This window comes from Numenius arquata, chromosome 3 (genome assembly GCF_964106895.1).
Source record: "Numenius arquata chromosome 3, bNumArq3.hap1.1, whole genome shotgun sequence".
Taxonomy (NCBI): domain Eukaryota; kingdom Metazoa; phylum Chordata; class Aves; order Charadriiformes; family Scolopacidae; genus Numenius; species Numenius arquata.
In genome coordinates, this window is record NC_133578.1 from 13,536,387 (window position 1) to 13,560,140 (window position 23,754).

The following is a 23,754-nucleotide window of genomic DNA, read 5'->3' on the forward strand; positions in this document are numbered from 1 at the left end:
AGTCCATGCTAGCAAAATCTCTTCAATGTAGTTTCCACTCCAACCGTTTACTTGTCTGCCAAATGAGGTTAGTAGTTTGTGCTTTGTTCTGCAGTGTATTGGCAGGGCTTTGTCTGTGCTAAGGCATCCTCTAATTGCTAGATTTGGCGTGATTCCGGGATAAGGGCACACCGCTCTTTTCATCCCAGGAAGGTGATAAGTAATTGAAGGGTAGAGAAGAACCACCTCACTAGCCTGTAGATAGATCTGTGCAGAGGCTTTGCTTATGCCTCCCTTTGAGTGATCATGTGCCCTTGGAGGCGTAACATCTTCATTATTTAATGAAGACCTCCTGAAGGAATCTTTAGCCGTTTTACGCTCACTGTTCTGCTTTCCAGCTCCAGTTCTGTAGTGCTGTCATTAACAAAGAGGAGGTGTGTGTGGGGGGAAGATGTGGGATGAAGCTTTAAAGGCATTGTCGTGGGCAGAGATACTTTTTGTAATCTGTAGAAAGGCACAGCATGTGGCAGGGAAAAGAGCACGCTGGCAGATGGGGTGAGTGCAGCTACAGTCATACCAAGGAGACAGTGTTGTGAAGCTTTCGTGCTGTGGCAGACAAGTGGGTCACAATGTTGATTTGTCACCCTGGGTAGGAACTTATGCTGCGATCAAGAATGCGATGATATGAATTAAAAGCATTTCTGGGGAGGGGATCAGTAGAAGATGGTAGGATTGATCTGTGTGCACAGAGAATTTTGTCCGTGGAGACAGAGGGCTCAAGTCGGTCTCCTCTGGGTGAACTTCTTGCACGTGCAGCCTGGAAGCCAACAGTAGAGAAATGAAATGGTCTTTGAGGCTTGTTGTCTTGGCTGCAGCTGAAGTATCCTGGACAAGTCAGCTGGGCTATAGTTTCCCTTGGTGGTCATTATGCCTATAAAGTGTCTTACAGTCATCTGAGATACATGGCAGAAGTGACTGGTGGTGTCAACGGTACTTTGGCTTTGGTTTGTGACCGTGTCCATTTAGACGTCATAGTCTTTCATATCCATTCCTTGGTGGAGCTACTTGTTTGGTATTCCTGGTTAGCTTTGCAGCCTGAGGAAGAGTATGCCTTCCATGTGCACTGAGGCTGAACTGCAGCATGCTGCTATATTGAGAGAGGCCAAATGAATATAGCGAGAGCTTGAAAGAAGCAAATGATGACTTTTAGGCCTGCCCCAAAAGAAGTTCCTGAACTGCAATTAGGGGAGCAGAAAACTGGTTTGACTTGTGCTCTTCTGCTCTAACTTGGTGGGGCAGGAGAGCTGCAGCATGTCTTTCAGCTCTCTCCTGAGAGTGGCCCATGCTGGGCTTGCTCTTTCCTTATCATGGTTGTGGGCGCAGCTGTGTCCAGGGAGTTTGAAGTTCAAAATCCTCCAGCCATGGTCTGACGGCTAATTACCACCAGGCTCTTCTGTGAGACCTTTGTCACATAAACCTGCCTTTCCTTAGACTTAACCAGAAAGCTGAAGGTGTGGGAGGCGCTGTTGTGATAGGACCCCCATGGGAGGTGCAAGTGTTGGATCCACTTGAACTGACCTTCAAGCTTTTAGTGGGTGGACACAGTGCTGAAATCATTCACTCCGGGCTCTTTAGGCAGGACATAGTTCATAGCAAAAATGAGCTAGTGGTTATGTTGTAACAGCTTCCTTCTAGAAGTCACTTTTATGTGGGCTGAGTCATGGATTCCCCACCCCAGAGGGCTGAATCAAGATCTTTTCTGATGATCCTGTTTGACCCCCTCCCAGAATTAGTGTGTTTGCCTGTTGCTGTCGGCAGGAGCGCTGGGGAGAGACGGTTCAGACCCGCATCTCCTGTGTGGGGAATGGAGACCTGACGAAGTGCTTGGGAGGCAAACCTGGGAGCATCATCCTGGCTCTGCTGCAAGTCTGTTTTGTGGTGCCCAGAGTCAGCTGGAAGTGCACAGTTAGTTTCCTCCGTAAAGTAGAAACAAAATTTCTTTGTCTCCTTGCAGAGACAGTGTTGGCTGGAAGGGTGCTATTTGCCTGTGTGCACAGGGGAAAGGAACAATAAAATCAGTGCTGGTGTTGATTAGTATTATATCCCTTCTCAAACCCTCCTAAGAAGGGATTTCAGACTAAGCTCTGAGGAGCAGGGAGTGAGATTGGTTTCCATGGGTATTTTACCTGGGACCTTGTGTTTCTTGCTGGGGACAAAGGATAAAAGGGAGATGTTGATGCTGCCATATCCTGACTTCTAGTCCTAATTATCTAGTGATCAAGAAGAATTTTCTGGAAAAATAATGCAACTGAATTCATCTGTCTTGCAAAATAAAGTTTCCACTATCTTGGATTATTTAATGAGTCACTTAAACCATCAAGACATATGTAAGGTCAGCACATAATTGGGCAACTCTTTACAGAGCATACGATCTACCTAGTAAACTGAAGTAGCTTATTAGCTAAAAAAAACTCCGTTTCTGGAGTTGTTTTTCCTGACCTAATACAATTTAGGTGATCTGTAAGATCTGAATTAAGTCATCAAAAGATAAGAAACATTCAGTGACTGCTGATTCCCTTGTTCTGTTTCGGGGGAGCGTGATGTGAGTGCAGACAGCTGGCTTCAGATTCTGTCTTTATGCTGGTCTGATGGGTCAGAATCTGGCCTGTAGCAGCAAATCTGAGCTCCTTACCTTGGGTTGATTAAAAAGTCAAGATGCATCAAAAAACAGTGCAGGGCCTGCAAATCTCTTGCAGTTCTTCTCTTTAAAGCAAGAGTTAATGAAGAATCTGTGCTTTGCTTCCACATTACTTTCTGTTTTTGGCATCTTCTTTGATGTATGAATTTGAAGACAAGGAACAGAATGTATATGTGTGCTTTCAAAAAAAAATAATCAAGTCCTTTGAATGAGAGAGGAGAAATCTCTTTAAATGGCGATGTGAGCGTGTGAGTAACTCTGCATGGATTTTTTTTTTTGTGTGTGTGTCTGTATGTATAGATCTTAGGCTAAACTTCATTTGTAACTGGACGGCATGCTGGCTCAGTCCCAACACTGCAGGCAGATGTATATGAAGTAGCCAAATAATACTACTTTCCAACATACAGACGGTACTGCTAGACCTCAGCGTGACAAGTTTATGATAGTAATAATGCTCTGTAGTTGCACGTGAGGATATGAAAGCTCTAGTTTGTATTTCCTGACTTGCTAGGGTGCAGCAAAGTGCTATTAGCCTACAAGAGAAAGGCAAGAAGCAGCATAGCTATACCTGGACCCCCTTCCTAATCGGACAGTGGTCATTTTGTAGAAGATACAGCAAAAGATCTGGTGGACTTCTGTTACAACATCTGCGTTGAACAAAAAGCAGCCACTTGATCTCTAACCTGCACCACAAGCTGTGTTATCAGGAAAGCATGTTACATTTCTTGGTGTTATCCTTGGGCATCACTGTATCTTAACTCCTCTTTCTCTAAATGTTTTCTAGTCTGACATGGTTACTATCTGTGAAACCGTCTCCTGTTCTTCTGAAATAGCCTCTGTGCCGTAGACTGCGAGAGACTTGCCTGCAGCAATCCCTCCTCCTTCCTGAACAAAGTTGCTGTTGACACAGACTGATAGAGAAAGGAATAGTAATTGGAGCCTATCTGTGTGTGACTTTGAACTTTTTACTTTTATCAGATGATGTCAAGTTAAACAAAACTTCTTAGATAAATAAACCAAAAGCCCGATGCCAGTTCTTTGCTGAAAAGAGTGTACCAATTCATAGAATCATGGAATGGTTCGGGTTGGAAGGGGCCTCTGGAGATTATCGAGTTCCAACCCCCCTGCTATGGCTGGCAGTATTTGAACTTAATATACGTGCATGCTGATCTTGCTGCCTGATCCATGTCTCAGGTCCTTTATATTTGCATGCAACCCTGTTGAAGTCAAAGATCAGATCATGTAACTGGGATCTGTGGGGGCTGCAAATTGTTGCATGGCTTATACTACTGTCCCTAGAGAAGGAATAAAAAAATAAAATCAGTGTTGCTGTTTCACAGTCTGCCAGCAAGGTCTTATTGGTGGTGGCACATAAGCTTATTAAATCAATTCATGAATTAACAGGGCTGTGTCTAACTAGAATATATAAAAGTGTTTCAAGTTTTAATGAACCTTTGAAGTCAACAACAGCTGAAGACCTTAATGTTAAGAACCAAGTAAAACAAAAATGCTTTATAGCAGTGTGACCAATCTGACCTAATTTTGAGCAGTGGGGTGGAGATTGTGTTGAACTAGTTGGTCTTTGGAGCCCCCTTCTAACCTGATTTTATTGGCAAGGCCTATTCTTATGCTAAAGGTTAAGGAGTGATTGTGTCTTTTAACCCCATGCAGAATGTGTGGTAGGGCTGGATGGGAGGAAACAATGCAGCATCCTCTTCACTTCGGGTTAGCAATGGCAGAGTGTCTTGTCCAGCACTGTGTCTATCTCATTTCAGAATTCACAAGACATTTGGCTTTGGTTCTGGGGGTTCTCAGAATTACCATGCTTTTCCTACTGCATTAAAGATGTTGCTTAATACTGATGGGGCACTTTGCAGCTATTCCAAACCGAAGTCAAGAAGGCACTTCTGAAGTTACAGGAGCAGGGAGGCTTGCATAACTTCCAACTTGTATGAATAAAAAGAAATGAGATGGCTTAGAATGAAGAGGCTTCAAAGATGTGAAGGGCACATTTTTAGAGGTATTGGTGCTGCTGATTTTGGTTTAAGATGGCATATAATTTCTGCTTTAGAAAATTCCACCAAGCCACCCTTACAATCTTAGAGACAAAAACAAAAAATCTTAAAAAAAAAAAAAAATCACCTTTGAACCTGCCTGTGTTAACAAGGAACAACTGAGTCTCTTCCTTGGGCAAATTACAAATATTTCTACATATTTTTTTTTTAAGTTAAAAACCAATGGTTTTTTGTTTTTTAGAAAGAGCAATTTGTAAAGTTGTTTTTCCCTTCCCCTTCTGAGGTGAAATGTAACTCATATCCAGCAGGTAGCATTTATTCTTCAAAGTTGCTTTTCAGCGTTGCTTCAAGTTTCTGCACTGTTGGGGTGAAAAAACACCTTCCCTCCCCCTGAAGCATGGCCCAGCCTCTCTTAATAATCTATATTAAGTGTCTTTAAATTTTTACATTTTTATAAAGATATGCTATGCTGTTAACTGCTTACATAAATATATAGTGTATCCTGTTCAGCAGAAAGCTAGAAAGCTGTTGTTCTTAACAAGTGTCCAGTGAGAACAAACCTCTTTGAGAAAATTAACTGAATTGCAAAGCAAGGCAACCGATCATCTAAAATCACGATCAAATTGGCTATTTAAACGCTTGATTCAGCTTACACTTTGCTGTGTCGAAAATAATGATGGAAGTTGAAGGAGAGAAGGATGTGGTAAAAATATTGTGAAAGATGAGTAGAGCCTGTGCAGGAGGTACCTGCTTCATCTGGCTGTGCTTTCCCAGGGTGTCAGCTGTTTGTGTGGCCTGCACTGAACTGAGTGGCTTCTTGTGTTACATATATAGCTTCTGTTCCTCTGATGTATTCCAGTTTCTTAAGAGTTCCATTTAAGATAATTAATCCAAGAACTAATGGTTTAGTTGAACATTTAATTAATTCCTTTCTTGATTTAGTCCACAAGAATTTGTGGAAGCCTCTAATGTGGGGGGTACTTGTTTGTGTAGCTGCGGTGCTAGAGCATCGATAGGAACTATTTGCCTGACGTTTTTAAATGTGTTTCTGGAGCTGGATACAGAAGCCAAAATGTATGTTGTTCCTATAATTTCCCAATTGTTTTTCCATTTGTGCTATCAGCTGCTGAGATGGCTTGTTCTTTTCCCTTAAGAAAATGCTGGATCCTTCAAGCAATTCAGGATGAAGAATTCCCTTCTCTTCCCTTGGGGTGTTTGTGTATTGGTGTGTTTTTTTTTTTTTTTCTTTTGTTTTCTCTGTCTTACCAGTTCAACAGCTCTGGAGACTGAAGTGCTTCAGCCACAGGAACAGACACAGCATGAGTACTGGTTGAGCTGAGTCTTACCAGTGTCAGCCCACCCTTGTGTCTCAGGTTGGATCTTGAACCAGCTATTGCCAGGCTGCTCGTCTGGGTCTGTCTGTGCCTGGGCTTCCACGGGTACCAATTGCACGAGTTTTATGTAGCAGTGTGTTTCCAACAGGACTACAATAGCCAGTATAACTCTTGCCAGGCAGATTTTGTTGAACAGCTGTCCCGTGGTGACAACTTATGATACTTATGGATAGGTAGCTTGCCCGAGACTGCAAAACCTTTTTGGGTTTCTGACCGTGTGCCGTGCACCAATGTGGTCCAAGGGTGTGCCCTAATTTAGATGCATTGTGCTTCACTATGCTGTCATAATTGAGTATCTGTTGGAAACAACTGAAAAAAAGGCGTCTGTTTTCAGCCTGAGGGAGGAAAACAGATGTTTTATTCTCTTGTGAGAGCTCAGTTAGTGATGCTTCAGCTGTTGCTCCAGATCTCAATGATGACAGACAAAAAGGCAAAGGGACAGACACTTAGGTCAAAAGGAGTTGAGGAGAGGAACATATTTAGGAAGAAGAATAATGCTTATTTCCTGTGTGTTGTGGCATGTGGGGTTTAGTTCTGGAACATGTGGAAAGCATTGCCCTCAAAGTTAGCATTAGCTTTTAAATGGGCTCGGACAGAATCTTTTTTTCATTCTTATTGCTGTTTCCTAGACCAAATAGGTCAAATTCTTGAAAGATATTTACTTGCCAGAAGTTTAAAGATATTAAAAATTATGCCTGAATTGATCAAGAAATGTGCTAAGAGCTGGGAGAGCTGGAGTTGCAAGAGGCTTGCATGGGTTACAGACTGGTGTTGGATGGAGCTGCTGAGCTGGAAGCTGTGTAGAGAGGTCTGCAGGGTGCCGGGCCTGGGCCAGTTGTGTCACTTCTTAGTCAAATGTCCCTGGCCCCTTGCAGGATGACACAGTGGCTCAAGCAGAGAGCACGGTGACAGCTGCACAGCTTGCAGATGGGCACTGGTGCCTTTCTGCTGATGTGAGGTCTGGTTTTACCTGCATAGGCACACTCAGGTGAGCAGGACGGGACTGGGACTGTTCCTTCCTGTGTTTCTGTGGCACTTGGTTTTCTGGGGTCCTGGTTTCAGCTGGAGTCACTGGTATAACACTGATAGTAAACCTCTGGAAGCTTTCCCCTTAAGCAGGCAGGCAGTGAAAAAGAGCATTTAACTGTACCTTGGCGGGGGGGAACTAAGAGAGAATGATAAAAGAAGAAACTGATATAGTCAACAGCTTAAACCCGTAGCTCTGTCTTCCCTGACCTGTCTTGACAGTACTGGATAGTAAGCAGTGGGAAGCAGCACATTTGCTGTATGGGCTGTGCTAGGTCTTGTGGCTACTGAATTAGATCTAGCTCAGGTGCACCCCTCACTGGGGTAGGTGAGGCTGAGAAGTATTTTGACCAGTGCATCTAAGGGTCATCCTCTGGGCTTTCCTGAATGGGTCAGAAAGGTGTTGGAAATGCACTGTCTCCTCTTCAACGCTGATTTGTGTAGGAAGATGTTGTGACTTACTGCTGAAGACTTCCCTTGAGGGTAGTGCTTGCCAACACCACATGGGTCACTGCAGCTTCACCTGGCCTAAGGGGATGGGAGCAGAAGGTGTAGGTTCAGCAGAGAAAGGGCAACGTTTCTTGAGAGATCCTCTATACTTGAAAATGCTGCTGCTTAGTCCCAGAGGCTGGTTTATTTGCGCCTCTCAGCACATATGGCTATTTCCTTCATGTATGAGGGTCCAACTCTGTTCTGAAATCTCTTGAAACCCCATATTTTAGTTTTGTCACACAAGGCTTTAAAATTATCTCCTCTTGTGTTGCTGGACACTGGAAGAGCTGTGCCTGAATTATGAACAGCACTTGTTGGGCCTATCATATCTAAAACTTGTCTGAAGATCTGGAGGACATGCTGCAAGAACATGGTGTTTGGTGGTTTGTTTTTTTTTTTGTGGGAAGCTTTGCTTGGATTCTCATGTTTGTGTGAGCTGCTGTGTGTGCTGCTGGGACACCCGGCTTTGTCTTAAACACAACCCATTGGGTGAGGTTATCTCCATCGAGAGGTGATTTTCTTTGGCTGCAAACTTATGTTGTCTTGCAAGTAAGAAGAACATAAGCAGTCTCCTTCTTCCAGTGATTAAATGTAGTCTGACTTTCATCTTTGCTTCCAACTGCACTCTCCAGCTACAAAATCAGTTGCCTCTTTGCTTGGCTGTTAGAGCACCATAGTGCTAGCAGCATTTTCCAGCAGAAGTGAAGAAAGGACTCTTCAGGCAGAAACTGAGAGGGATTTCCAGGCAGATATTTTGTAATTACTGAAGCTGGAATTTAGAATTTAGGCAAGATGTAGAAGCTATTGCCCTTGTGTTAAGAGGTTGTTAAAGGCTTTCCATGTGGTCGGTTGGTCAGAGCTTCAGCTCTTGTAGTTTTCTCTGGGTGAAAAGATTTCCGTGGGCTAAAGAAGCAGCCTTGCAGGAATAGAATTCCTCCGGAAGTGATGCTTCCCTCCATGGAGGGAGCATTCCCTTCTGCCACCTGCGGCCCCTTTCTCTACCTAGCATCCATCTCCTCACTTGGGCTATTGTCTTTTCTTCTTCCTGCAGCAAACAAAGGTATTTTATCATAGAATCATAGAATGGTTTGGATTGGAAGGGACCTTAAAGATCATCGAGTTCCAACTCCCCTGCCATGGGCAGGGACACCTCCCACTAGAGCAGGTTGCTCAAAGCCCCATCCAGCCTGGCCTTAAACACTTCCAGGGATGGGGCATCCACAACTTCCCTGGGCAACCTGTTCCAGTGCTTCACCACCCTCACAGTAAAGAATTTCCTCCTACTATCTAATCTAAATCTCCCCTCTTCTAATTTAAAACCATTACCCCTTGTCCTGTCACTACATCTCCTGACAAAGAGTCCCTCTCCGGCTCTCCTGTAGGCTCCCTTCGGATATTGGAAGGCTGCTATGAGGTCTCCCTGGTGCCTTCTCTTCTCCAGGCTGAACAACCCCAGCTCTCAGCCTGTCACTACACTCCGCAATAAAGACTCCCTCCCTATCTCTCCTCTAGGCCTCCGTTAGGTACTGGAAGGCTCCTGTAAGGTCTCCCTGGAGCCTTCAAGGTTCTGATTCCGTGAGCCTTTCTTTTCCTTTTCTCGGTTGAGTTTTTATCTGTACTATTAGGCTGTTGTGGATTATGTCTGGAGACTCTACTCAAGGATGTAGGAGCGTATGGTAGATGCTGAGCAGGCAGTCTGACTGTGCAGGGCTGGGAGCTGCTGTGGAAGCTTCAGGTCTTAGGGTGTTTCCAGAGTTTTGCAAAGGCTGCGGCTACTGAAAATGCTATTGCACTCTTAATTGCATGTGTTCTTTTGTTCCCAAACAAGGCAAGAAAAAAAACTTCATTAGCTGTGATCTAGCAAGAGATGTCAGCATGTGGTAACTACCCTCCACCTTACTCAAGTCAGCTTCTGTAAACTCTGAACCGCCGTGGCTGCTCAGCCTCCCTGAGAGGTCCCCGGCTTTTTTTCACATGACCAGCAGCTAGTGGGTCTTGGCTGTGTTTGCACCTCTTTGATGCCCTCCTCATGAGGCTGTCCATGTGGCCTGTCATCACTGCTTCACAGGATTGCTGTTCCTCGTAAAAGCTTGTATTAAATGGTTTAATCTGGAAGTGCATGTGGTCAGAAGTGTGGAAACTAGTGGTCAAGGGAGGTAGCTGGATATTTGAGCATCCTCACAATTCTCGCTATTCTCCTAAGGGAGCAGAGAGGACTGTGGGTTATTATCTGTTATGTTGTGTGTTTGCCTTGTTTTTTCCAGATGCTGTCTAAACCCTCAGAAGCACTTCTGTTTCGGTTTTAAAATGTGCTGAGCACTTTCTATTCCTGTAGGTGTTAGAGATGGCATTGTGGTCAGCGCTTCTGTGCTGGGAGCTTTGAGGTGCCACAACTAATATAGTTCTACCTAAAGGCAGATTGCCAGGGTGATTTCTTGCTTTCTCCACGTACTGTAGCAGGCTTTTGCCTCTAATGGAGGGGAAAACAATTTTATTAGGTAAACCAACCTGGTCTGTTAATAAGGCACATCGCTACACAAGCAATTTACTAGTTGCTATAATAAAGGCTTTCAGTTTTCCCATGAAAAACAAAGCAGGGTGTTGTAATGGCTTTTTTCCTTTCCCTGACATATTCTTGTTGCTTTTCTGTAAGAGATCCTAGCACTCATTCTATGATGCTTCATTTTGCCTTGAGCTCCTGAGATGCAACTTGTCACCAAAGCTACAAGCTCATTCAAGGATGTGGTGGGCCTGATCCCCAGCTGATGCACGCAGGCATGATCTCATCTGTGCTCGTGGTGCTACATCCATTTTTCCTTACTGGCTGGGGACCTGGCTGTAAGTGTAAGTGCTCAGCTGGGGGCAATGGAAACGTACAGAATAGTGGCAGTGCTTGTGACTAAGATATTTAACTGCTTTGTGGTGAGGAACCAAAGGCAATAGCAGTACTGCAGGTGTTTTATTCTGATTTCTTTTATGTGAAGATACTAAGCATTGAGTACTGCCATGCAGATATCAGTACCTGTAAGGTCCTGCAAAAACCAGGACTACCTTCCTGAACATGTTTGCTGTTTTCACGTTTGCTGCTGCTGGTTTCCAGCAGCATTTGGGGTAATTGAGCCAGGAAAGTGTGATTTAAATTGGGACTCTACCTTCAACTGCAAGGTCTCCTGGTGTATTTTCACCAGTGCTGCTTCCCTGGAGACTGAGCACAGACTGTAGTTTGTGTCAGTAGTGATTTACCTGCTGTGCTGTCTGGAGCTTTGACCTTGCTCAGGCTAAAAAGCTACCTGTGCTCCACAGCAGTGACTCTGCAGCTTGTGATTCCCTCTGTGTTCTTTGGGCAGAACCCAGCGGTTGGTTACATGCTGCTCCTCATCATGGATATGTGCAACCACTCAAGGACCAATGCAGAATCTTTGCTAAAGAGGGTGAATTTGTTACTCTTGGGAACTCTGCCCCTTCAATTCCACCGAGCACAGGCAGGGAACAGTGTGGCTAGGGGCTGACTTGCTCCAGCTGCTTCACCTAGGACATACTTGACAGCTCTCCTGGAAGCAGATGTCCACATTTCAGAATGATCATATTCTTTTGAGCATCCCCCCCATTTTTCTTTGTGGAATTTCTGTAGTAATAACTTCTTGTTCTGTGGTGCATTTCCTTGAATTGCTTTGAATTTCTCATATGTTCTACTAAGTCTCTAGCTCTTACATCAGGAGGCAACTGAATTTTTGTTGGCTTTTTTTACGAGATCCAGGAAATAGTTGTTGGGGTGTTTTGCTTTTGCATAAGAAAGGTGCCCTTGTCTCCTAACAGTAGTTGTTCAAATTCCCTCCAAACATTTAAATGACCTTAGTCCTTCTGGGATTTATTTCAGTCTAGAGCTGTGCGTTATTTACTGAGTTGCTCATCTGTTCCTGGGTCTGTCAATGAAGGAGAACTTTAACCAGGTTTTTGCTCACTTTACAAGTGCTGGTGGTTTCATTGGGTGTTTTGGTTCAGCCATGTCCATCAGTGAGCCCTGGCAGGCTGTCGCTTGTCCCAGGCTTTACTGTCCTTGCTCACTGTCCCACAGTGCTGCATCAAATAAGCTGGTCCCCTGAATTTTGGGGTGAGTGGTGGTCCTTAATTCACAGATGCTTCTTCTTGATAGTTTTTTTACAAGCAGTAGTTTGAAAGTGCTGAGATGTGCTCTGAGCTCTATTATGTTAGAGCAGTGGGGGATTAAGGAGATGGGCTGATTGCAGTTCTCCCTGCTCTTCCAGTCCAGAAGACCTGTGGGAAGTTGTGTTGCTCCTTGTGGCGTACAAATGAGATGCTTGCCAGAGGCTCAAATGGTTGGGACTGTAGTGTGGGGACTCTGGTTTAGTACTGGCTGTCATCAGTAAGTAAAGGAGAGTCACTGCAGGGTTGGTATGGCCACAGGAGCACAGGGTGGTCTTGGCATGGAGGGGTTCAACCTGCAGGATGATGTTGAACAGAGCGTAGGACTGAGGAGAGACCACAAGTAGTGGAGATTCGGGAACATGTCTGGGTGGAGATGCACAGGGCAGTCAATATCTCCTGGATTTTCCTTTGAGACAGTGGCATGGCAGAGACAGTGGCATGGCAGAGACAGTGGCATGAGCTGCCTGGGCTTTGCTGCCTTTAGAGAGGGTGGTGGTCATGAGCCATCTTCATGGGCAGCAGGGGATGGATTCACAGCAGAGAAGGAAGAGTGAGGCATCTCTAGATGTACTGCTGGGAGAGGAGAAAAGGCGGTGGGAGAGACCGGGAAAAGGGATGTAGAGGTGAAAGCTGCTTGGTTTAAATCCTGCCAGGTCTGTTAAATGTGCTGCTGGTCTGATTTGCTGAGCATTTGTGTGCTGTGCTGTAAGGAGCCCCTTGGTGCTGATATTTTCCAGTGTACAGGATCTGGCCTCCCTGCTAGGAAAGGACAAAGTGCCGGGGATGTTCCTGACCCACTGTGACTGTTCAGCTGTAGGTACTGTCTGTGTTTGATGCCAGTATGCCCAGTATTACCAGTATTACCAGTATGCCCAGCGTAATTCCCTGTTCTGGGCAGAATAACTGATCAGTTGTATAAGAGTGCAGAAAAACACTCTGAAAGGTTTCTGTAGCTGCTGTTCCAAATTCAAAGCAGATGTCTGGGCTCTCATCAGTATCTTACAACAGAAGGAAAGTCATGATGAGATTAAATTTCCAAACAGAGCAAATTCCCTCATTAACTAGTTAAATTTTCTAAATCTCACAGATTTAGAAATCTGTCTGTAGATGAGAAAATAAAAGGGGTATTTTTTTTTTTCTCTGGGAGGTCATTCCAAGGGACTGTGGTCCGTGTTCCAATGGAAAAACTTACATATCTAAACCGAGCAGCTGGTCTCTTGAGACATTGCTGTATTGAATGGCAAATCAATGGGCCAGCATCTAAAATTTTTGTGGATTTTGAAGGTGGTGTCTGTGACTGTATCTCATGGATCTGCAGAAGGAACCCAAGAATAACTATTTCAAGTCTTCCTCCTGTTCAGCTCTTTGACCACAGCTTGTAGTCATGCCAGTAAAACCAGTTGTGCTACTGCTGCTGTCTTCTCTGCTGGTGTTGGTTTTGCAAATTGTGTTGTACAGAATAGCTCATACAACCTGTGTCTGTACTAGGATCGTTGGGTTGGGACGATCGTTGGGGGCAGATGTGATCCTGCCTTGGAACACGAAATGTTAACTACTGGGACAGCAGAAGAAGGATGGAGGAGTCCATGGTGGATGCGTGCAGGATGAGGTGACTCGTGCGCAGGTGGAATACAGCAGTCAGCATTTCATAAGCTTTGTTTGTCTGTCTGCTGGGAGTTCTATTATCTGTCCTGACCCAAAATACATACCTGACTTCAAAACTAAATCTGCAGATGTCTGCTAACTTCACCTCTTGCTTGGTCTTGGGTGCCCAGTTCAGTTGTGGTGGATGCTTCATGTCTTGAGGCATTAGAACTGGTCCCAGCAGCAGCATTCATCATCAGTCGGTGAGGTGGGACATCGGTGCTTGTCTCAGGCTTCTTGATGTGTCCTGAAGTGTTCTCCTTTTTCACACATACTTTAAGTAAACTTAATATATGCAAGTGCTTTTCTGTGTTTTTATGAATCCAAAAGATTCTCTAAGCAAGTATTCAAAAAACCTGGTTGAATTCTCCTACAGTTTTTTTCCCCTCGCTTTGAGATTTAGAAGTTTGTCCTTCTCCGCTTCCCTCCCATCCTCCAAGAAAGACTTTATAGACGGACTCCAAAATGAGACAGCCAAAAGATGTCACCACAGTGTTGGAGATGAGGAAACTGACATGAAGCAAGATGGTGGCACAGCTGGGATAGAAATTGTACCACCAGCGTTCCCATTTGGGTCCTAAGCAGCCAGGTGTGGAAAGTCCAGCAGGGGAGCCTTTGGAGTGAAACCAGCCCATGGGATGTGCTGCTCAGCCTGTTGCTGATTCCCTGCAGGAGACATGGGATGAAAGTCCATGCATTAGCCACTACATCTCTGCCGCATGTGGCATGGTGCAGAGAGTGGAGGGAAGAGCTCATCTTTTCCCCATTACAGTCCAGAGCTGCCGTGTTAGTGCAGGCTGTTGGGGTAGCCCAAGGCTGTGATTCGCTCTGGTCACTTTGTGCTGGGATCAGCTGGTGCTGGATCATGGAGCTTGCTTTTTCGCCCTTTTATGGGAGTGCATTTAGGTGTGTCTTGTTTTTAAGCTGTGTTGGATGCATTTATTTGTCTGCCACGCTTGCTGAGCGTTTACTGTTAGAACAAGATGATGGTAGGCTGTCTGCTCTCTGATACGTGGAGCTGCCTGCAGGCCTTTCAACACCACCCAGGTATTAAAGGACAGATGCTTTGAGTTCTTTGAAGTAAGTTTTTTATGACCCCTTAAAAAAACCAAAACCCAAAACAAACAAACATGTTTTCTGTATTGGGAAAGGCTGTGTTGCATCCCGGGAACTAATAAGAGCCTTGTTTACTAGGAATGATGGTGCCTTGAGACCTGTCGTTGGAGGGAGCCGGGAGAAGGGCTTGCTGACATCCCTTAGGGCCTCTGGAAAGTACTCTGAGACATTATAAAGCAGCAGCAGATGCCAATTGAGCTGAATACTGGATGGCACAAATTGCTTTATTGACTGTCTTGGGGAACGTCCGGAGTCAAATAAGCAAAGTGGCAGAGCTGGGGCTGTGCCACTGTGCCTCTCTGCAGTGGGTTTGGGAGACGCAAGATCACTCTTTTGGGGGGCTGTGTAAAGTAGGGGGCTGAAAGCAGCGGCTGCTGACCCGATATTTTCTCAGCTAAGGGCTGGGGGGGGCCTCGGTGCTCCTAGAGATACTGGTGAGTTGAGTCCTACCTTGCTTGGAGTATGAAGCAAGACCCGTGCTGATGTAAAGGCCTGGAATAGCTCGGTAGCTGTCAGCATTGCAGCGTTATCTGGAATTTCGTGTGGAGAGCTGCCCTTCCCGTGCCTTGGTGTGGAGCGGTGCCCGCCGGCTGGCTTCCCTGGCAAGGGCTGTGCTGCAAGATCACAGCAACGGGGCGGCTGCTGAGAGGGCCCATCACTGCCCCGGACCTGTGTGACAGTCTCGCTGCTCCTGAAGTTCCTCCTGGTCATCCGTGTGTGTTAATTCAGGCAGAGCTTCAGTAACCGCTTCAGCGGTAAACCGGGGTGGGCTCTTCAGTGCAGTCAATCCGATGCAACAAGGGCTGGAATTCAATTCATTCTTCATTTGCTGATCATGCCCTGGGTTTTCCTTTTATCCGTCTCTTTAACGGACCCATTGGAACTCAATCCATATGCGATTTTAACTTTCCACCTCTGACCTTCAGCAGTTTCAGAGGCAGATGGCGCATCAGGGTTGATAAATGAATCCAGCATGGAAGGGAACAACACTTGGTCACCTCCCAGCAGTTTTTTTCCTCAATAGCTGCCCAAGCCACCACTGTAATCATTGTGCTAATTAGCTCTCCATTTCTATAAGCACAACAGCAAAAAGTCTTGGGAGGCTTAGCTCATCCTCCCCATCTCATCCCGGGGGTGAACTGCAGGGTAACTGGCTGTGTTTGCACTGTGCGTGTGTTTCCTTTCATGTCTGAGCCATGAGTTCCCCCGGCTCTTCCTGGCTCGCAGGCAGTTTGAAGAGGAGATGGATCCCTTCCTCTCCCGGGATCCGATTTATCCCCGGGGCACACGTTGGTAATTGCAGGCGGGATGCTGCTGTGATGGGACTCTGGTCAGACAGCTGTGAATGATGCCCGGCATTCACAGGCCCAGTGACTTCTCTTAAAAGCATTTCTGGGCTAACAAGGACCCAAAGCCCGTCCATCCTCTTGCCGTACCCAGCCGGGAGGAGCCGAGCGGGCAGAGACACAGGGCTTAAGGCAGCTGGCTCTGGAGCTGGGTGAGCGTGTGTCAATGGTAGGTTAAATCCAGCGGGCAAGAAGAATGTGAAAACGAAACACGGCTTATAGAAGCACGAGGAAAATTCTCCCTTGGCACTTGAATAGATTCTAGGTCTTGTTGGCACGCTGCAAATGATGTTGAATTAAAAAAATGGCACGGTTGAAGGCTCTGTGACTGTGGTGGGAGAAAACCGCGGTGAAGCGGTATGACGGGAGAGGTTTGGATCCGGGTGCTTGTGTTAGGAAGCAGTGTGAATCCATAGGAGGAGCCCAGGGGCTGTGGAACGAATGACCTGGTCCCTATGCGGGTGCGCAGCCGGGGTATTGGCACAGAGAGTGGTGCAGCAGAGGCGGCAGGTCACCTAAGAGGAGGGGGACGGACAGACAGACCCGCGCACAGTTCCGCTGCGCGGCGCTGAGCGGTGCCGGTGTTGGCTGGAGCGGGTGTAAGTGGGTAGCCGCGAGCGGCCGTTGCGGGGAACGCGCCGGGCACTCGCCGCGGTGCGAGGTTCCAAAAATTGCGCCGCGCACGAAGCGGGCGCCGGTGTGTTGTTCTAAGGCGTTAGCAGTGCTGCCCTCACCACGCGTTCATCGAGCAGCCGCGCAACCCCCAGATAAGGACGGTTAAGCGGCTGTTATGGCGCACCGCCGCTAGGGGAGAGCTCACCGCGGCCTCGGTACCGGCGAGGGGCGACGCGGCGGCCGACCCGCTGCCCCGCCGGCCGGCTCGGGGGCGCGCTCCGCCGGGGCGGGGCACGGGGAGCGGTGGTTCCGTCGCGTCCCCCGGCTCCGTTTTAAGCCTGTTTGTCGACTGTGACGGCGCTACCCAGAGTGCTCTGCGCCATCCAGGCCCTTATTTGCATAGGGGGCGGGCCAGCCGCGCCGGGCGGCGACCGAGCGCGCCCCCTGCCGGCCACCCCGCCATCAGCCGCGTCCGCGCAGCTGTATATGTATGTGTATATATATGTAGATACATAGGTACAGGTATGTGTGGGGTGTTCGCCGCCCGCTGCGCTGTGACAGCCCTAGTGTCACCTTCTCGGAATCCTGGCTGTCCGTAACACTTCTGGGGTTACTAACCTCAGCGCCTCACTAAAAACCTGCAGAAAGCTCTCTTACACAGAATTCTTATGATCTATAGGGTCTTGCCGTGTATTTAGTATACAAGCTGCACAGTATATTCAATACGTGATGTATTTATTTTTTTTTGTACTGTTATTGAATGGAGTTAATTCCTGAAGCTTTTCTCAAACAAAGCACCCTTGCCCAGGTTTCACTTACGTCATGGAAGCATTGGGTTTGATGTCTGCAAGTGAATAATTAGGCAGCTGTTAGCACACACCGTTTTCTAATTACAAGAGTAATAATTACAATTAATTAGAACTGTTAGTTACAGCAAATACTGAAATTGTTTTGCATAAGGTATGTGTATGTTGCACATGTATATGTATAAATTGAGCATTGAGCGGCAATTACAGTTGTTGGCTCTGCCAAGTTCTTGGCAGGGAATTTTGGCTTGTAAATGTCACAGGGAGCAATAATTTGGTGCTTTTCTGTTTTGTAAACCACTTGGCTTGTCTGTCAGGAGCTGTGCAAGGTTGAGCGGTGTGTATCTGTGCAGCCCTGTCACCCAACCGAGCGGTGCCAGTGGCGTGGGTGGGAAAGGGCCCTCCTCCCCGGGGAGTGAGCGCCGGCGCTTCCACCTCCGGGTGCGTTGGCCAAGGCCGGGGGTCAAGGACTGCCCACTAAAACACTGTCTGCCCTCTGCTTGCAGGTGGTTCTCCTGGGGATTGACATCCTTTCAGCGCTGGTGTCCCGCTTACAAGATCGCTTCAAGGCCCAGATTGGCACAGGTAAGGGACAGGGGGGGTCTGTGTGTGAGGTGGGGGTTGTCACCATTGCTTTGGTAGGGTTCCCTCTGTGTGCTGTACACACAAACCCTTCTTCCCAGTAAAGCTCTCGGGAGGCTCTTGGTGGTTTCAGGCTCATCCCTCCATCAGACAGGGGGGAGAGCAGAGGGACCGTGACAGTTTTCTTCTGAGGGATTTGGATGTTCCTGTTTTCTTTCCTCAGTGCTGCCGAGTTTACTTGATAGACTGGGAGACTCTAAAGACTCGGTGAGGGAGCAGGATCAGACCTTGCTGCTAAAAATCATGGAACAAGCTGCTAACCCTCAGGTACGCTCGACAGCCCTTTGCGGTGTGTGTGCCTGAAAAGGAGAACTTTCTTCTGTCAGACAGGATTTTCTCTTGTGGTTCTGTCTGAAATGGTTTCATCTCCTTACGCCTTGTTACAAGATATTTGCTTCATCTGAGGATGCTGTTGTATGTCAGGATACACATGGGAGTGCAAGTGTCAGTGGATTTTCCCAAGGATGGGATGGGTGGATGTCAAAGCAGTTTTCTGGGTGCTTGGGACGTACTTGCTTTCTGTAAGTAAAGGCATCATTTTAGCTAGTGGGGAGTTACTGTGAATTCAGCACAGAGCAAAGAAATAGTCATATCTAAAAATGCCTTTCTACTTCTTGTCCTGTTCTGCTTGGATGAATGTGAAGCTTACATTTAAGCTCCAGAGATGTTACGGTGTATGTCTACTGGAAGAAAGAATCTGTCTCTTCTCCCACCTCCTTTTTTTCCTGTCTCACCTTCTTTTCTGTCTTCCACAGTACGTGTGGGACAGGATGCTAGGAGGATTCAAACACAAGAATTTTCGGACAAGAGAAGGGATTTGCCTCTGCCTTATTGCAACACTCAATGCGTAAGTCAGAACCTCCTGCAAACCTACGTTACGTACACAAGCCTGCTCTGTGACTCACACCCGTGCTCTGTTGTTCTTTATTCCCAGATCTGGAGCTCAGAGTTTAACACTGAGTAAGATAGTGCCACATATATGTAACTTACTTGGAGATCCAAACAGCCAGGTGAGCTTTTTGCTGCGAGTCATGTCTGAAGGTTGTGCTGATTGCCTTGTCGGTAAGCGGGACTCTGTGTTCCATCTGGTAAATTAGCTAATTGTGCTGCTGGTGGCGAACTCTGAACAATGCTGTTCATTAAGAGCCCTTGGCTGGTTTTGAAGAGGTGTGATTTGAAGTATGCCTAAACCAGCATATCAATTACCGCAAGGGTTTCAACAGAACAACGTGAATCTGCAGGCGAGATGAACAGAGCAGGAGACCTTTGTGGGAGGGAACTCCTGTGTGTTACAGTCCGAACGCAGGGGAAGCTGCAGAGTCCCTCTGGGCTCGGTGCAGCACCCGTCAGCTTTAGGGGAGAACCAGTCTGGGCAGGGAGAGCAGATGGGACCAGTCGGACAGCCTGACCATGTGCGCTGCCAGAAGTTGTACGGGGAGATTCTGAATAAGGGGTGGAGGGAAGGCAAGCTGTATAGGAAACTTAAACCAGCGATGCAAGCCAAATGAAAATACATGCCGAAAAAAATCTGTCACTTCTTCATGCTTTTTGTCCTGCCCTGGGCAGAACCTAACCTGAAATTAGATGCACTTATGTGAGGTTGGAGAGAAGAGGGCGGTGGGGAAGCAGCATTCAAACTTTGTCATGTAACATGCGTACTGTTCTGTTGCCCTCCAGCGTGGGTGATCTGGTCTGGAGTGGGTGTTTCACTGGAAGGAAGCATGGGGTGGCCAACTGGGGAACGGGTTTACGTTGGCTCTGGGGAGTTGGGCACATTCCCGTGGCTGTCAGGAGGACGGAGTGTGAAGCAGCCTTCCCTTGCTGCTTGTGCCAATGCAGGGGGTAAACCTGTTACGCCCAGAAATTTCTAAGGAAATTGAATGTTCAGGGTCTTTTGTAGTTCTGAGCTGTGACTGAGCAAGATGTTACTCTTCAAGGGGATGCTGGGTTTAGGACTTGGACTTGTTGCACAGACACCTACCGCGGTCCTGCCGCTGGTGGGCTGTTGAAAGAATCAGAAAGTTGATGAGGACACTGAGATGTGTTTTCCCTCATCTTCCATGTGCCTGGCACAGCTTGTTATCCCAGTACCCAGCTGCAGGAGGCAATGAGACTGATGTCTTGCGCCTTCTCCTGGGTCTGGTTGGTTCCTCATCCCCAGAAAGTCCATGCCTGAACTGATCAGATACAAATCAAAGTGGCTCCTGACTGAACCAAGGCTCCCTTAGGGCTGCTTCTGCCCCACGAGTGCCTTCTCCTGGGCTCTGGGAGACCTGATGCTCGGTCAATGCTGCCCTCTCTTGGTGAGAGATGATGGAGAAATACAGATCCAGGTCAAGTGCAATGTTTTTGCCTTTTGTTGTGAGCGTGGAAGCTCTTCTGTTACTGCCCTCTTCAGAAAGAGTGTTTTTGTTGTTTTCAACTAATGTAATTGTATAATCCAGTGAGCGTCTGGTATGACAACAATAATTAGACTATGACTATTTTCGCAAAAAGCAAATCGAATGTTAAAGCTTTGTTATTGCTGTGGTAGACTAAACCAAGTATGATAGTAGGGGCTCCCTGCCTTACCCAATATGGGATTTACCCTGTTCCTCTGATTAACTTTACACACACAGGCAATCCTTCTAGATCACTCAGTGAGGACCTCCACAGTCATCTGCACTGCATGTTGCGGCTGGAGAGGTATGGCAGAGCTTGTTGCCGTGTCCTGTCTCACTGTGGGCAGAGCTGCAGGCGCTGCCACCTCTCCTCCCTGGCTGTCGGAGGCGGAGAGTGAGGCTGGGTTAGGGTCTGCGTACCCAGAAATTGGTGACACCAGAGGCCCCCGGAGCTGTGCCCAGAAATCCTGGATGGTGGCATATAGGGCTGATGAGCAGAGAGAAGAGAGGCAAGAACCTGAGTAAGGGCTGCATGAGTGAAGGTATCAGTTCAGAAAGTAGTGGTGACCTCCTGGATGGGAAGGCTGTGGAGCAGGAGAACAGGGCAAGATGAGTGTGAGACAAGCGTTAGTCTTTTTTTTTGGCTTGGAAGCAGGGCACACGTGTCTGCCTTTTGACTCCCACCTGTAGGTGATTCTAGCTTGTGCCCACAAAATATCCTGTGTCTAGTCCTGATGTGTGGAGGTGCTTGGGTAGCTGGCCATCTTCTGCGAAGCAGTAGTGCATGAGTCCATAGGTATTTCTGTAGGCAGAGCAGATAGCTTACCTGCTGCGCCTGCTGTGGCTGATGGAGGAAGGGGGTTCAGTACAGAAAGGTGACACTATAATCACATTTGTGGCTCTTCCGTTGCGTAAAGAGAAGGATGTGCTCAGCAATTTCTTGCAAATCAGTCTGGAAAACATGCAAAATTCATGATGAGTCGGGTGATTGATTACTCCTCTTTCTCCTCCTGTATTTTGTTATCAACACAGAAACGTAAGTTTTTAAGAGAGCATTAAAAAACCATTTGTTTTATAGACCGTATATTCCTCGTATGTTATTTATGTCTCTCTCGCTTTTTTTTATTCAGTAAATGTACCTGTTGCACACAATGGGTGGAGTTTGGCAAAGGCAGCTGAGCTCCCTGTGTATGAAACCTTTCGTCTTATATCTTGATTGCCTTTTCAATTAAATTACACCTGCTGATACTGTTAATATCTGAAATGCAGGGACGGAAGCTCCTTCATGAACTCCGTGGTAACGTGTATAGTGGCAACTGTTGTTGCTGAGAAACATGCAAATTTCTTTCTCCAACGTAGGGCAGGGATTTATCTATTCAAATTATAAAGATGATTGATTTCTCTCATATCTCACATTCAGGTTCGAGATGCAGCAATAAACAGCCTTGTGGAAATTTATAGACATGTTGGTGAACGTGTAAGGGCTGATCTCAGTAAAAAAGGATTACCCCAATCTCGGTAAGTTAAAAATGTCCTTATGTCTTCACTATTTTTGGGCAGCTTTTTGTTGCCTTGCCTGCCTTCCTTTAGAAGGAATCAGGAGCTGCATGAGTAAACCTTTTCCTGGGATCAGGGGGTTTTGTGGTTTGCTTGTTTTTTTTTAACTTCTACAAACACTCAGGTTGCACTTAATGTGGTTCCTGTACCTTTGCCCAAGTATGCCGCAGTGTCTTTGGAAAACCAATAAAATTATTACAGATGTGTAGTTAACAGATAATGGGATGTGATAAAGATCTTCTGCTCCATGGGACCTGTGACATGAACGGGGAAAAAAGTGTTAAGGCTAAAAACAAATGTGTGAAGCTGTTGTTTATATGGCATCTCTGCAAATAGTTAGAACAGGCAAAGGAGTAATGAACTGGAAATGCATCTACAGTTAGACATGTCATCTTCAGTAATGTATTTCCAATTGTATCTCTTACTTCTCTGTAATATCAGTTGCTTTTCAGTTTTCCTTATCAGCCTTTGTATATTTTGATTCTTTTTTCTTTAATTTTAAAATAATTTCCCTCCACACGGACACTTTTGCCAGTGCTCTCAATGACCTGAGTGAAGCAAAGTTTATCCTATAACATCTTAAATTAAAAGAATCCTAAAAATTGAATTCAATTGTTCATGGTGTATTTTTTTAACTTTCAAACAGGTTGAATGTAATTTTTACAAAATTCGACGAGGTCCAAAAATCTGGAAACATGATCCAGAGTTCAGGTGGTGAGTAGAAGTACTTGCATTCTCTTTTTAGTGTTTTTAGCAGTTTTCAATTGGTGGGGCATTCAAATGGACATAGAGCAAGGATTCCTTCTGTTGGGGAAGAGAAGTATTGGGTGATCATTCAGAAATACACACATAGGTTTTGCAGAAAATAAATTGATGTTTAGTTGGTCTGCTCTGTCTTCCTGGTAGTATCAGAAGGAGAATGAAGCTTAAGTTTCAAGACCAGAAAGTGGTGTTGGAGCTTGTCCTTCTTTTCCTCTTGAGTGTCATTAGGAAATTATATCTTCTGTTTTCAAGTCCATGTGCATCTTTGTTTAAATTGCTCATAAGGCAAATTAAATAGTAATTGAAGAGAAGAAGCCTTTTCAGTTTAATGCCCTAAATAGCAGAGAAAGTATACATATTAGTGTAGCAGTGTTCCATTTTTAACTTATATTGTTTACGGATTGTATTTTGCAGCTCCTAAGTGTGTGTACCTTGTATATTTATAACTGATAGTCAAAGCCCTTATCAGAGCCTTAATTCTGTTTTTCCTTGTCTGAGAAGAGTATTTTGCTTGCTTTAAAAACAAATGCTTATTACTGCTTTTCTTATAGATGAGCTTATGAGCCAGGAAGTATTTTTAATAAGTATCATTCATTTTTAGGCATAGATTTTTGAGAGTATTACTGGTGAGGGGATTAGTCTTTCTGCCGACAGCCAAGCAGAGCAGAGATGAAGAACTTGGGTTCGGTGCTGTGGGTTCCTATCAAGGTCACACCCTCTGCAAGGCCGAGAGCGGGAGAAGTGATGTCCTCAATATTTCCCACCATGCTCTTAGAAGCAAGGATAGCAGAGAGATATCTGCTCTTTTAAATTGGAAAAAATATCTTTTTCACTTCTAGATGCTATTCTTCTTGCTGTACCCATTTTAAAATAGAGTAAACTTCATCCCTGCAGGAAAATATAAAATGGGCTTATTTGAAAGTTCTGATGTTATATATTGGATATGTGATCTGAAACGTGATGTGATTCTCTTGTACATCTAGGAATGCTGAAGACCTAGTGTGGGTTCCTCTGATGGAATGGGTTAAAACTGTGCTTTTGCATAATGTGGGAAAATATCAACTGCATAAGTAACTGAGGTTTACAGTGGCAAAAAAAGTGCAGTTGAGAAACA

At 46.0% G+C, this 23,754-nt stretch overlaps 1 protein-coding gene and 1 non-coding gene across 10 annotated transcripts in view; one reads left to right on the top strand and one right to left on the bottom strand.

Moving 5' to 3' along the window:
* Nucleotides 1-23,754, top strand: part of CLASP1 (cytoplasmic linker associated protein 1) — a 165,723-nt gene that overhangs the window by 18,803 nt on the left and 123,166 nt on the right. For all 9 annotated transcript variants that reach the window (XM_074145941.1, XM_074145943.1, XM_074145948.1 and 6 more), the window contains exons 2-7: nucleotides 17,805-17,883; nucleotides 18,104-18,207; nucleotides 18,696-18,787; nucleotides 18,875-18,950; nucleotides 21,742-21,839; nucleotides 22,525-22,592. In XM_074145941.1, the coding sequence (XP_074002042.1) occupies nucleotides 17,805-17,883; nucleotides 18,104-18,207; nucleotides 18,696-18,787; nucleotides 18,875-18,950; nucleotides 21,742-21,839; nucleotides 22,525-22,592 (517 nt within the window). The remainder of the gene's footprint in view (nucleotides 1-17,804; nucleotides 17,884-18,103; nucleotides 18,208-18,695; nucleotides 18,788-18,874; nucleotides 18,951-21,741; nucleotides 21,840-22,524; nucleotides 22,593-23,754) is intronic.
* On the bottom strand, nucleotides 16,538-16,655 carry LOC141463584 (U4atac minor spliceosomal RNA). Its single transcript, XR_012463234.1, has one exon. It is a non-coding gene; the product is annotated as a U4atac minor spliceosomal RNA (small nuclear RNA).